This window comes from Balaenoptera borealis, assembly GCF_965194805.1.
Source record: "Balaenoptera borealis genome assembly, chromosome: 8".
Classification (NCBI taxonomy): domain Eukaryota; kingdom Metazoa; phylum Chordata; class Mammalia; order Artiodactyla; family Balaenopteridae; genus Balaenoptera; species Balaenoptera borealis.
Window position 1 is genome coordinate 25,774,271 of NC_138865.1, and position 13,223 is coordinate 25,787,493.

Consider the following 13,223-nt stretch of genomic DNA (forward strand, 5'->3'; position numbering starts at 1 on the left):
GGGATTAACAGCAGGTTAGACACTGAGAAGAAAAGCTTTGTGAACTTGAAGACATAGCAATAGAAACTACTCAAGGGTTTCCCTGGTGGTGCAGTGGTTGAGAATCCGCCTGCCAATGCAGGGGACACAGGTTCGAGCCCTGGTCAGGGAAGATCCCACATGCCGCAGAGCAACTAAGCCCGTGCACCACAACTACCGAAGCCCGCGTGCCTAGAGCCTGTGCTCCACAACAAGAGAAGCCACCACAATGAGAAGCTTGCACACCACAACGAAGAGTAGCCCCTGTTCGCCGCAACTAGAGAAAGCCCATGCACAGCAATGAAGACCCAGTGCAGCCTAAAAGAAATAAATTTATTTTAAAAAAGGAAAAGAAACTACTCAAAATGAAACTCAGAGAGGAATGAGAATTTTTTAAAAACAGAATTAGTTAGCTGTGGGGAATTGCCTGGCAGTCCAGTGGTTAGGACTCAATGTTTTCACTGCCAAGGCCAGGTTCAATCCCTGGTCAGGGAATTAAGATCATGCAAGCCATGTGGCATGGCCAAAAAAAAACAAACAAACAAAAAGAATTAGTTAGCTGTGGAACAACTTCAAGTGTCCCAATATATGGGTAATTGGAGTCCCTGAAGGAAATGACAGAGTGAGGAAGGGGCAGGAAAAGTATTTTAAAAAATAATGGCCAAAAATTATCCAAACTTGATGAATATTATAAACCCACATCCAAGAAATTTGACAAACACCAAGCACAATAAATATGACTAAAACTATACCAAAGCACATAATAGTCAAATTGCTGAAACCAGTGATAAAGAGAATATATTAAGCAGCCAGAGGGGAAAAAAAGGCATGTTACATACAGAAGAACAAAAATAAAGATGACATCTGACTTCTTGCTGGAAACAAAACATCCAGGGAGACAGTGGAGAAAAATCTTTAAAATATGAATTTAAGGGCTTTCCTGGTGGCGCAGTGGTTGAGAATATGCCTGCCAATGCAGGGGACACGGTTTTGAGCCCTGGTCTGGGAAGATCCCACATGCCGTGGAGCAACTGGGCCCGTGAGCCCCAACTACTGAGCCTGCGCGTCCGGAGCCTGTGATCCGCAACAAGAGAGGCCGCGATAGTGAGAGGTCCGTGCACTGCGATGAAAAGTGGCCCCCACTCACCGCAACTAGAGAAAGCCCTCGCACAGAAACGAAGACCCAACACAGCCAAAAATAAATAAATAAATAAATAAATTTATTTTTAAAAAAATGAATTTAAAAGCAGTCAACCTAGAATTCTATATCTAGTGAAAATATCTTCAAAAATGAAGGCAAAATAAAAACTGTTTCAGACATACAAAGCTGAAAGAATTCATAACCAGCAGACTCGCACTATAAGAAATGTTAAAGGAAGTCCTTCAGGCAGAAGGAAAATCTGGATCTACACAAAAGAATAAAGAGCACCAGAAATGGCAATGAAAAACGTAACTATGTAAGATTGTTTTCATATTATTTAAATCTTTCAAAAGATAACTCACTGTTTGTAAAATAATAATATATTGTGAGGTTTGCAACATATAAAAGTAAAATACATGACAAGAATACCATGAAGCCTATGAGAGGCAAAATAGAAGTACACTATTATAAGGGTTTTTTTAAAAAAATTTATTTATTTTATTTATTTTATTTATTTATTTTTGGCTGCATTGGGTCTTTGTTGCTGTGTGTGGGCTTTCTCTAGTTGCGGCAAGCGGGGGCCACTCTTCAGTGCGGTGCGCGGGCTTCTCATTGCGGTGGCTTCTCATGTTGTAGAGCACGGGCTCTAGGCGCTCAGGCTTCAGTAGTTGTGGTTTGTGGGCCCTAGAGCACAGGCTCAGTAGTTGTGGCACACAGGATTGGTTGCTCCGCAGCATGTGGGATCTATCTGGAGCAGGGCTCGAACCCGTGTCCCTTGCACTGGCAGGTGGATTCTTAACCACTGTGCCACCAGGGAAGCCCCTATTATAAGGGTTTTATACTATATGTGAAGTGGCATAACATTACTTGAAGTTAGACTGTGATAAGTTAAAGATGTGTGCTATAAGCCCTCAAACAACCACTAAACTAATAAAGGATTGTAGTTAATAAGCTAGCAACAGAGATAAAATGTGATTATAAAAGACACACAATCTTAAAGAAGGCAGAAAAAGAGGAGGAAGGGAACAAAAAACAGATTGGACAAATATAAATAAATAGCAAGATGATAAAACTCAAATCCAGTCATATCAATAATCAATCACATTAAATGAAAATGGTCTAAACACTCCAATTAAGAAGGCTTTTGTCAGAATGAAACAAAATCAAGACCCAACTCTATGCTGCCTATGATAAATGCACTTTAAGTATAAAGACACAAATAGGTTAAAAGTGAAAGAATGGAAAGAGACATGTCATGCTTACATGAATCAAAAGAAGCTAGAGTGGCTCTATTAACATCAGGCAAAGAAGATTTCACTCCAATAGTATTACCAAGGGGAAAGAAGTTCATTTCATTTTGATAAAGGGATCAGTTAATCAAGAGAATAATAACAGTCTGAAATGTTTATGCATCTAATAAGGAGGCTTCAAAACATATAAAGCAAAAACTGATAGAACTACCAGGAGAAATAGACAAATCTGTAATTTTCAATACCATTCTCTGAATAATTGATAGAACAAGTAGGCAGGAATTCAGCAATAAATAGTAGTCTTGAACATTATTAATCAGACCTGACTGACATTTATGGAGCATTCCACCCAACGACAGCAGAACACATTCTCAAGTGCACACAGCTCACCAAGCTAGACCATAAAACAAGTCTCAATAAATTTAAAAGGATTCAGGGACTTCCCTGGCTGTCCAGTGGTTAGGACTCCATTCTTCCATTGCAGGGCACATGGGTTCAAGCCCTGGTTGAGGAAGTAAGATCCTTCAAGCCATACAGCGTGGCCAGAAAAATAAATAAGTTTTAAAAATAAGGATTCAAATCATACAAAGTATGGGTTCTGACCACAGTGGAATTAAATTAGAAATCAATAACATAAATATTTTTGGAAACTCTCCAATTATTTGGAAACTAAAAAGCATATTCTAAATACCTCATAGATCAAAAAGAAACAAAAAGGGAAATTAGAAGGTATTTTGCACTGGATGAAAATGAAAACAAAACATATCAGAATTACGGGGTGCCACTAAAGCAGCATTCAGTGGGAAATTTTAATTAGAAAAGAATAAAGATTTGAAATTACTGACCTCACCTTCCACCTTAAGAAAGTGCAAAAAATAAGAGCAAAGTAACCCAAGTAAGCAGAATAAAGGAAATAATAAAGACAAAAGCAGAAAATAATGAGATAGAAAACAAAAAACAATAGAGAAAAATCAATAAAACTAAAAACTTGTTCTTTGAGAAGATCATTTGAATTAAACTTCTAGCCAGACTTCTCAAGGACAGAAAGAGAGAGGGAGAGAGATAGGGAGAGAGGGGAAAAGGGAGAAAGGGGAGTGGTGAGAGGAGAGAGAGAGAGAGAGAGAGAACACAATTTACCAAAACCAGGAATGACAGAGGTAACATCACTACAAATGCTATAGATATTTAAAAGATAATATAATAAAGAGTCAGACTCCATGTTTGATGTTTGACTGCTCACAGCTTTTAAGTCTCCATTTTCCCTCCTTGCCTTCTGTTCCACATCCGGAAAAGCTGATAAGCAAGCCTAGGTGCTCCCTTCTTTGGCACCTGCAGGAGTTTAAACCATGTTAAGCCCAGCCTGGCTGTGGGAACCTTCAACACCTCATAACCCACCATAAAAACTCCAAACCAATCTAATCTGTGTTCCTTGCCCTCTCAAGCTATTTTCAGACCTTGTTGGAAGCTGCCCTGCTCTCCTCCAGAAAGCCTCATTATGTGAGTAATAGCCCCTTTTCATCACCTCTTGGTTTGTGCGGTGTCATCATCAGTCTTTCTGTGTCTGAGGAGTGGCTCCAACAGATAATAAGGGACTATTGTGAAAAAGTGTATGCCATTAAATTTGACAACTTAGATTAAATTGTGAATGACACAAACTATCAAAGTTCTCCCAGAAGAAATAAGTTACAAGAATAGCCATTTTCTATTAAAGAAGTTAAATTTCTAGTTAAAAATTTTTCTACAGTAAAAACTCTAAGCCTGAATAGGTTCATTGATGAATTTTACCAAACATTTAAGGAAGCAATACCAAATATACACAAACTTCCAGAAAATTGAAGAAATGGGAATTTGTCCCAACTCATTCTATAGGACCAGGATTACCCTGAAACCAAAACCAGGCAAAGAAAATTACAATATCCCTTATGAACATTGATACAAGAATCTTTTTAAAATTTTGCAAATCAAATCCAAAAATATATGAAAAGACTAATACATCATAACAAAAAGGGGCTTATTCCCAGAATACACCGTTGGTTTAACATTCAAAAAACAATCAATATAATTCACTATAATAACAGAAGAAAAATGAAAAATCATATGATCTCAATAGACAGAGAAAATAATTTTGAAAAAAATTTAACATCAATTTTATAAAACTCACCAGTCTAGTAATATCTTAGATTCTCTGGTTCTCAGACACTCACTGGGTGTCCAAAAACTTACTTCAATTCTGACACTATCTCTAGTTAGTGCAGACCCTGCAGGTTAAGGGCTGTCCCACTTCAGACACCAGTCACAAGTCTGAAGTTGCCACGTGTACTTCTGACTCACTGGCTATAAACTGGGGGGTTCCTAAAACCCCCTCCTCAGGTTTGATAATTCACTAGAATGACCCAAAGACCTCAGGAAAACACTTTATTATGTCCATCTCTTTATTATAAGGATACAACTCAGGAATAGTCAAATGGAAAAGATGCACAGGACAAGGTAAGGGCTGGGACGTGGTTAGAGGGGTAGCTCCCATGACATCTCTGGGTGCCCCATCTTCCCAGCATATCAACGTGTTTACCAATCTGGAAGTTCCCTGAACCTTTTTTAAAGGTTTTTTGTTTGTTTGTTTGGTTAGCTGGTTGGTTTTTTTTTTTAAATTGAGGTTCCATTATTTAGGGCATGATTGATCAAATCATTAGCCATTGGCGATTGAACTCAATCTCCAGTCCCTCTCCTCTCCCCAGAGGTTGAGGATGGGGCTGAAATTTCTAATCCTCTAATCAAAGTTTAGTCTTTCTGGGGCTTCCCTGGTGGCGCAGTGGTTGGGAGTCTGCCTGCCAGTGCAGGGGACGCGGGTTCGAGCCCTGGTCTGGGAAGATCCCACATGCCACAGAGCAATTAGGCCCGTGAGCCACAATTACTGAGCCTGCGCGTCTGGAGCCTGTGCTCCGCAACAAGAGAAGCCGCGATGATGAGAGGCCTGCGCACCGCGATGAAGAGTGGCCCCCACTTGCCACAGCTAGAGAAGGCCCTTGCACAGAAGCGAAGACCCAACACAGCCATAAATAAATAAATAAATAAAAATTTAAAAAAAAAAAAAAAAGTTTAGTCTTTCTGGCAACTAGGCCCCATTCTGAAACTATCTAGGGACCCACCAAGAGTCACCTAACTAGCATAATCTCAGATATGTTTGAAAGGGGTTTATTGTGAATTATAAGAGCTGTTCCTATCACTCAGGAAATTCCAAGAGTTTTAGGAGCTCTATACCAGGAGCCAGGGACAAAGACGATATATTTCCCATTATACCACAGAATAGAACATAATAAAAGGCATCTATGAAAACCTACAACCAACATCATGCTTAATCCTGAAACACTGAATGTTTTCCCTCCAAGATCAGGAACACCGAGAAATGTCGTTCTCATCACTGCTATTTAACAGAGCAGATTATGGAGGTTCTAACCAGTGCAATTAGGCAAGAGAAACTAATATAAAAGCATCCAGATAGGAAAGGAAGAACAAAACTGTGTTTATCCATAGATGACATCACTGTCTCTATAAAAATTCTGATGAGCTTTACAAGCTACCAGAACTAACATATGAGTTTAGCATTGTTGAAAGATATGAGATCAATATACAAAAATCAATTGTTTTTCCTAAATATTAGCAACAAACCATTGACAATTTTTAAAATTTAAATATCACTTACAATTGCATCAGAGATATAAAATGCTTTGTGGATATCTAAATCTTACCAGAGATGTGCGATATCTGTACCTGGACAACTATTAAATGTTGCTGAGAGAAATTAAGAGGATCTAAATAAATGGAGAAATATATACTATTCATGCATGGGAAGACTCATCGTGGTTGAGATGTCAGTTCTCCCCGAGTATTTCTACAGATTTATTGCAATCACAATTAACATCCCAGCAGGCTTTTTTTTTTTTTTTTTTAATTGACTAGGTGATCCTAAAGCTCATGTGGAAAGGGAAGGGTTAAGGTTAGGGTTTGAAAACAAAGTTAACACTACCTGAATTCAAGAATTGTTCTAAATCCTTGTTAATCAAAGGAGCATGGCATTGGCATAAAGATAGACAAATAAAACAATGGAACAGAAATAAACCCATACACATAGATACCTGACTTTTGACAAAGCTGCAAAGGCAATGCAGTGGAGAAAGAATAGCCTCTTCAACAAATGGTGCTGGAACAATTGAAAATCCATATGCAGCAACAACAACAACAAAAGGCAGAAAGGAAGGAAGGAAAAGAAAACTGCATCCATCCCTCACAACATGTGCAAAAATTAACCCTATATAGATAGTAGACCTATATATAACACCTAAAACTATACAATCTGTAGAAGAAAACATAGGAGAAAAAGAATCTTTGTAAATACATATCTGATAAAAGATAAAGAATAAAGAATTCTCAAAACTCAACAATAAGAAAACAACTCAATAAAAATAGGCAAAGGATTTGCACAGACTCTTCACAGATGAGCCATACAGATGGCAAACAGCACATGAAAGGATTCTCAGCACCACTAGTCATTAGGGAAATGCAAATGAAAACCACAATGAGATACCACTACACACATATTAGAAATGCTAGACCATATCAAGTGTTGGTGAGGATGTGGAGGAACTGGAACTCTCATACACTGCTGCTGGGAATGTAAATGGTACAAACCGTTTGGAGAACAGTTTAGTAATTTTTTAAAAAGTTAAATAAATGATCCATTCACTCCACCTAGGTTTCAGATCCCAAGAGAAAAGAAAATATATATGCATACAAAAACTTGTACACAAATGTTCGTAGCAGCTACAGTTGTAATAGACAACAACTGGAAACAACCCAAATGTCCAGATGAAAGGATGAACACATTGATACATACAATAATCCATGAATGAATCTGAAAATTGCTGTGTTAAAGAAGCCAAACCCTCTCCCTCAAAAGGAGTATGATTCCATTTATATAAGATTCTAGAAAAATGCAAACTAATATACATTTACAGAAAGAAGGTCAGTGATTGCTTGGGTAGGGGAGGTCAAGGATGGTCGTGAGGGAGGAAATTAAAAAGGAACACAAGGAAACTTTTGGGGGTGATGGATAAGTTCAGTATCTTGAAAGTTATCAAATTGTATACTTTTCCCATGTCAATTATGTTCAATAAAGCTGTTTTAAGAACTTAAAGATATTTTGAAAAATTGGGTTTATTGAAAGCTAGTATGCATATGGCATTATCAGTAAAGAAAGCATACACTTTTCTCATTCATTCATTCTTTCGGGTGCCATTTGGGTGCTAGACACCAGGTGTCAAACGGTGAGCAGGACAGAGGCTCTGTGCAATGAATTTATGCCCCTGCTGCTCACAAATGCTTTGGTTTGACCAGTAGATTTGTCAGTCATTAGTATCTAGGTTCTGTCAAAGGAAAAGGATTGAGTTACGCTGAAGTTCAATGGTGGTGAAGAACGAACACAAATAGTTTTGTGAGATACCCCCATGGTAGATGCCGAGTGGGAAGGCTCTGCTACAGGACACCCTCCTGATCTCACTCCTATATTCACTTGAGAAAGCCACCTCACCATGGATTGGAGAATCCAAGTGTATTTTAAATGATATTCAGAGTTAAGCAAACTTGTTCTTTTGTGAACTTTGTGGGACTTGCTGTCCCTTTACAAAAAATAATTTTACTGCATCACCTATTCCTTTTTATAAAGACAAAAATTCAAATGACTCATTCAACCTAATGAATAAGGTGTTGAAATCTGTTATTAATTTATTTGTTTAGTATTTGTGGCTCTGTTCTCTAAATAAAGCCTAAAATACTTATCAGAAAATACATAATTTTACATTTATCTATCAGAAAATAGATCATTTTACAAGTATAAAACAATCCACAGTTTGTAGCATTTTAATATTCCCTGTATGTTACGGAAGTATAAAGTTTCTTGGAAGCTAAAGAACAACCAAACTAATGTTCAAAACTCAAAGGAAATACAAAGAAATATTTAAAATTTTAAAAGACCCAAGTGGGTGAAGGATACAAATGAGATCATTGGCCTGCTCTTTATTCATTTCTTTCTCTCTTGCCTGAGCTAACATCTCAGAAAACATTTGTTTCCATGGCCAGTAACACTTTCTTGATTGGAGTAAATTAAAATGGCCACTTGACCTCTGGGACCCCAGCCTTTCCTGGCTGCCCCAAGTTCTGCCACTAACTCCTGCTCAATGTTTTCCCACCTCTCCCAGAGTTTTTTCTCCAACCCAGACGTCTGTCCTGAGCTCCAGGCCCACACTTACAATCCAATTCGCCTACCTCTCCCATCTCTCCTGCCCACTCTCATCACCACTGGCCTGGACTCTCTAGTGGTTCTCACATGGGCTCCTTGTGCCCACTCTGTCCCCCCTAGTAGCCAGAATCATCCTTCAATATTTTAGATCATGCATTCTTTTGTTCAAAATCCCCAGCTGGTGAGGGGTGCATTATACTGTGAATAAATCCATTGCCAGGCCCCACCTGCCTCTCCGCCCTCCTTGATCCCACTCTAAGCCAGGCTCCTGACTGCTCCTCAGACATCCTTGTTTCCATCTCAAGCTTTGTCCCCATGGCCCTTCTGCCTGGAAAAATCTTTCCCTCAGATATGACCATTGCTTGACCATCATCCAGAGTTCGGACATCTCCAAGATGTCTTCCCAACCACCCAAAGTCGAGAACCACCTCCTCCCTCAGCCCTCTGCCCTACCCCTGATCCTGCTCTATTTTCCTTATCTTTCCTCAGAGCACTTGTCAGTACCATGAGATTCCATTGTATATTTATTACGTCTGTTTTTGTTGCCCTTGAGACTAGTCTAATGGGTCAAACAACACACCTAAACACATACTAGGCAGGCAACTCATGATGATGAAGGATGGCAGGCAAATCTATTTACCAGCTAAATTGGCAATTTAAAAACATGGTTTTGGAAATGGTGATTCATGATGAATCTTCAGCTGGCGGAGAGTCACATTATTTCAAAGTCCGCTCGTAATGTTAGAATGTTTTTGTATTGTGCTATTGTGAACCATGGTGACATATATGAGACCTGTAGAAGCATATAGAATGGAAGAACCTCTCCATTCTATGGAAGATCAATTTGTTAAGTGCCTACTGCGTGCTGGTCCGGTGCTAGGCACTATATATCCATCATCTCATTTAGTTCTCTTCAGCACCCATGATCCCCTTTTCACAAGATACGGGATCTAAGATACAGAACTATTCAGCTGTAAGAGCCAAAGTTACACCTAGGGTTGGCCTGATCTCACCATCTGAGTGCTTTCCCCTACACCTTGTGCCTCCCCTGAGGGAAGACCTGATCACAAAGGTGATGCAGAGCTGAAGTTGACAGGATGAGCTGGAGGACAGGCCTGCCAGACAGGGAAAGGGCACTGTAGGTCATGGAGAGTCCAGAGTGAGAGATCTTGACTTATTCTAACAATATCACAATGGGTGGGTTTGTGATTTCATTCCCCTAAAAATTATTCAGGTAACTCCTTCCATTTGGGTATTCTTTCAGTAAGGGTCTATATTTGATTGTAATAGAAACTCATGAGCAATGGCTCTTTAAAAACTGAGGGGTTCTGTTTTCTTTTTACTTAATGAAATGCCCACAGGTAGGGAGTCGAGGCCACCAGCTTGGTGACCCCATGATGCTGCGCCCTCTTCTCTCAGCCCTGCAGTGTGTGCTCTTGTCAGCGCAAGGTCACGAGGAGCCTGCTCCATGTGGGCATTGACCCCGGGTCCCATCAGGAGAAAGGGGAAGGGTCAAGCCTTGTCTCAGAGGCATCTGCCCACTTTCAGGCAGCTTTCCCAGAAGCTGCACCCAACAACGCAGACTTCTGCTTCTGTTGCACACCTGGTCACCCCTAACTGCAAGGGAAGCAGGAAGTGAGTAAGTATTTTTAGCTGCCCACACGTTGCTGGCTGGAAGAATCAGGGTTCTTTGGTAGGAAAGAGTTGAAAAGTTGGTACTGGACAGGCAGCCAGAAGTGCCCGCCACCCCTAAGGAGTTCCTGGTTCAGGGAGGAGAGGAGGCAACGCCATGAACCAGGTGCCCAGGCCTGGACTCTGGGGGTCTTTCCTAAGAAATGTTCACGCTGCCTCCACAGGACACGAAGAAGCTCATCCGGGAACTCTCCACCAGTGCTGCGGACACGCTGGCCATGATCGCCACCATTGGAGACAGCCTGCTCAGGGCCATCAAATGCCGGATTGCCACCTTGAAAAGGCAGCTGGAGAGCGAGCACTCCTCCAAGTTGGAGAAGTTACAGCTGGTTGCCCAGGAACTTGAAGCCCCCTGACAGCTTTACCAGCAGATGAAGATGCTCCTGCAGCATCATGCTAACACAGTACAGTTTCTCCACGAGCATAAAATGCTCAAGAGGCAGATGGTGAGACTCATGGAGGGCAGCATGTCCCCCCAGATCCCCATCAAGGACACTATTTCCATCAGGCGCTATTTTGAAGAACTCATTAGAGGAATAGACATCACTGCCTTTGTCCCCCCTGAGACTGACCAAGTGCTGGCCAACGCAGCTGGGCTCCGAGAGGCCTGGCAGGCAGGCTGTGCCACTCAGGGCCGTCTGTCCCAACAAGTGCTTGAGGATATTTTGTGCAAGGCAGCGTCGGGCTCAGTGCCAAAACCAAATGAAGAGGCAAAGCTTCTTGGGAACCCATCTCATTCTTCCTCTCCTTCTTCCACTAGCATGTCCTTGGCACAGGGAAGTGAGGTTGGGTCTAGGGAATCAACCGTATAACGTAGTATTTTGGTCTCAAAATGTCAGCAACTTTTATCATTTTGGCTGTAACTCGAAGGTTGCTAGATTTTGCTTCTTGAAAAAAAAAAAAAGATTCTATATGGTGGTTTCTCTTAATTTGGGGTCTTGTGTTGCTAATTGATCATCCAAAACTTTTTCTTTATTTTTTTAATGGAAACCTGCTTTAAAAGCTTGAAGCTCACGAAGGAGGCTTTGAATCCTGGGGGCCGCTGGCTCGGCTGTCAGGGTGGGTGGTGCAGGAAGTGAGCTCTTGGCACAACCGAACAGACAGCTTTGTGCTCTGATGACTTAACGGTGCACTTTTAGCTCAGTTGAGCCTCAGATAGTAGAAAGCGCAATAGCAATGATTCCCCAGAAATGAAATCTTTGGCTAGCTCTGGACTGTGGCTTTTGTTCCTTTCCCATCACAATAACTACAATTTGTTGAGTGCTTAGGATACAAACACTACTAGGCATTGTTATGTTAACGAGTTAATTCCATTCTCAGAATAACTGAAAGAGATGAGAGTTATCACCTCCACTTTACAGGAGGAACCTCAGGGTCAGAGAATTTAAGTAAAGAGCCCAAGATGACACAGTCATTGAGAGGGTGGATCGTAATGCAAATCAAACTCCTCCTGGTGGAGGCCTAGCTTCTTCCAACCTACCCCAGAGTCTCTGTAGGCGGTACTGATCTAGATATATCTCCTTAAAGAACACTGCTACCATTCTTCAGGAAGGAGCTCACTCAATTCTAGCCGACCAGTTTTTAGTAAACATCTACCATAAAATTCACTGTTTATGGAATCCTTAGTAGCACCTGTTATGCACAAACATTGCCCTTAATGCTTCACATAAATGACATTGTTGGAACTCACTCCACCTTAGGAGGTAGGCTGTAGAGTCCCTGTTATACAGATGAAGAAACTGAGAAGGGTATCAGCAATTTGTCCAAAATCGCAGCGGGCAGAAATGTATCATTCTCAAGCCCATTCTCCTTCCTTCTGCCTCACTGTTAGTCGTGACTGCGCACTGGGGAAAGCGTGGAGTAGCCTCAGGGATGATAGGACCTAGACTCAGTTGCTGTCAGGAGCCCGCCGCCCCCACCCCCCCACCTTTGTCTCTGCTTCTCAATGCTTGCTTTGCTTCTTTCCTGTGGAATGACCCCCTTCTCCCCTGTCATCACAGCTTGGGGGCTGGGCTAAGGGGTTCTCTTCTCCCAGTGCCTGTTTAAGACATCCTCAAGGAAAGGACTCTGCTTGGCCTAGACCAAAATCCCATGGTCCAAGTGGGGCAGGAACAGTGCCCCAGAGCAGAGGCAGTGAGGACACAAACACAGATGACCACAGGAGCCAGGCTTGTAATAAAATTGAAGAAGGCGAGAGGTGGGGGGAAGGTGGGGGCTGTGACAAATAGCAGAGCTCATGCTGGGCATAAAGAAAACATTGTCCTGTTGGAATGTAAGCTGAGTGTTCCAGTTTTTTTAAGAAAAGCAAGAAATCCAGACTTTTTAATGTTAAATATCTTGATTCTTTTGAATGCTGTCAGCTAATTAAAAATAGATTTAAAACATTGCATGGGCATCACAAAGCACTTCTGTGAACCAGATGTGACCCCCAGGCCATCACCAGTTTGCAAGCTCTGGCCGAGGTGGACAATGTAATAACAGCCCACTTCACCCCAGGGGTGCTGGGGTGTTTGCCAAACCTGGGGCCTCCCTCCTTCTGCTGTGACTCCTTAGGCAGCAGCACTTCCTGGCACTTACACAGGAAAGCAGGAGGCCCCTGGACTCACGGGCAGTCAGAGTGGGTGAGATCTGGGGAGGCACTGGCCAGACATCAACCTCCAAGATCAACGCGCTCCTCATGCTCCGAGCTAAAACCTGGGTGCACTGAGGCAGGGCCCCAGGATTAAGGGAAAGATTAAAGATAAGGGTGTCTGCTGTGTAAAGCAGGGAAACTAAAAGGCAAATTGATTATCTGGACCCAGCGTGCTGAGTGAGGGGCCAGAGGGAGCAG

General features: G+C 41.6%; 1 protein-coding gene across 1 annotated transcript in view; it reads left to right on the forward strand.

The window, feature by feature from the left end:
- The window catches only part of LOC309632968 (tripartite motif-containing protein 54-like), a 32,935-nt gene extending 19,719 nt beyond the window's left edge, over positions 1-13,216 (forward strand). Inside the window, 2 exon segments of the mRNA XM_082401101.1 lie at positions 10,558-10,746; positions 10,750-13,216. Coding sequence (XP_082257227.1) covers positions 10,558-10,746; positions 10,750-11,205 — 645 coding nt within the window. The 3' untranslated portion in view covers positions 11,206-13,216.
- The last annotated feature ends 7 nt before the right edge of the window (positions 13,217-13,223 follow it).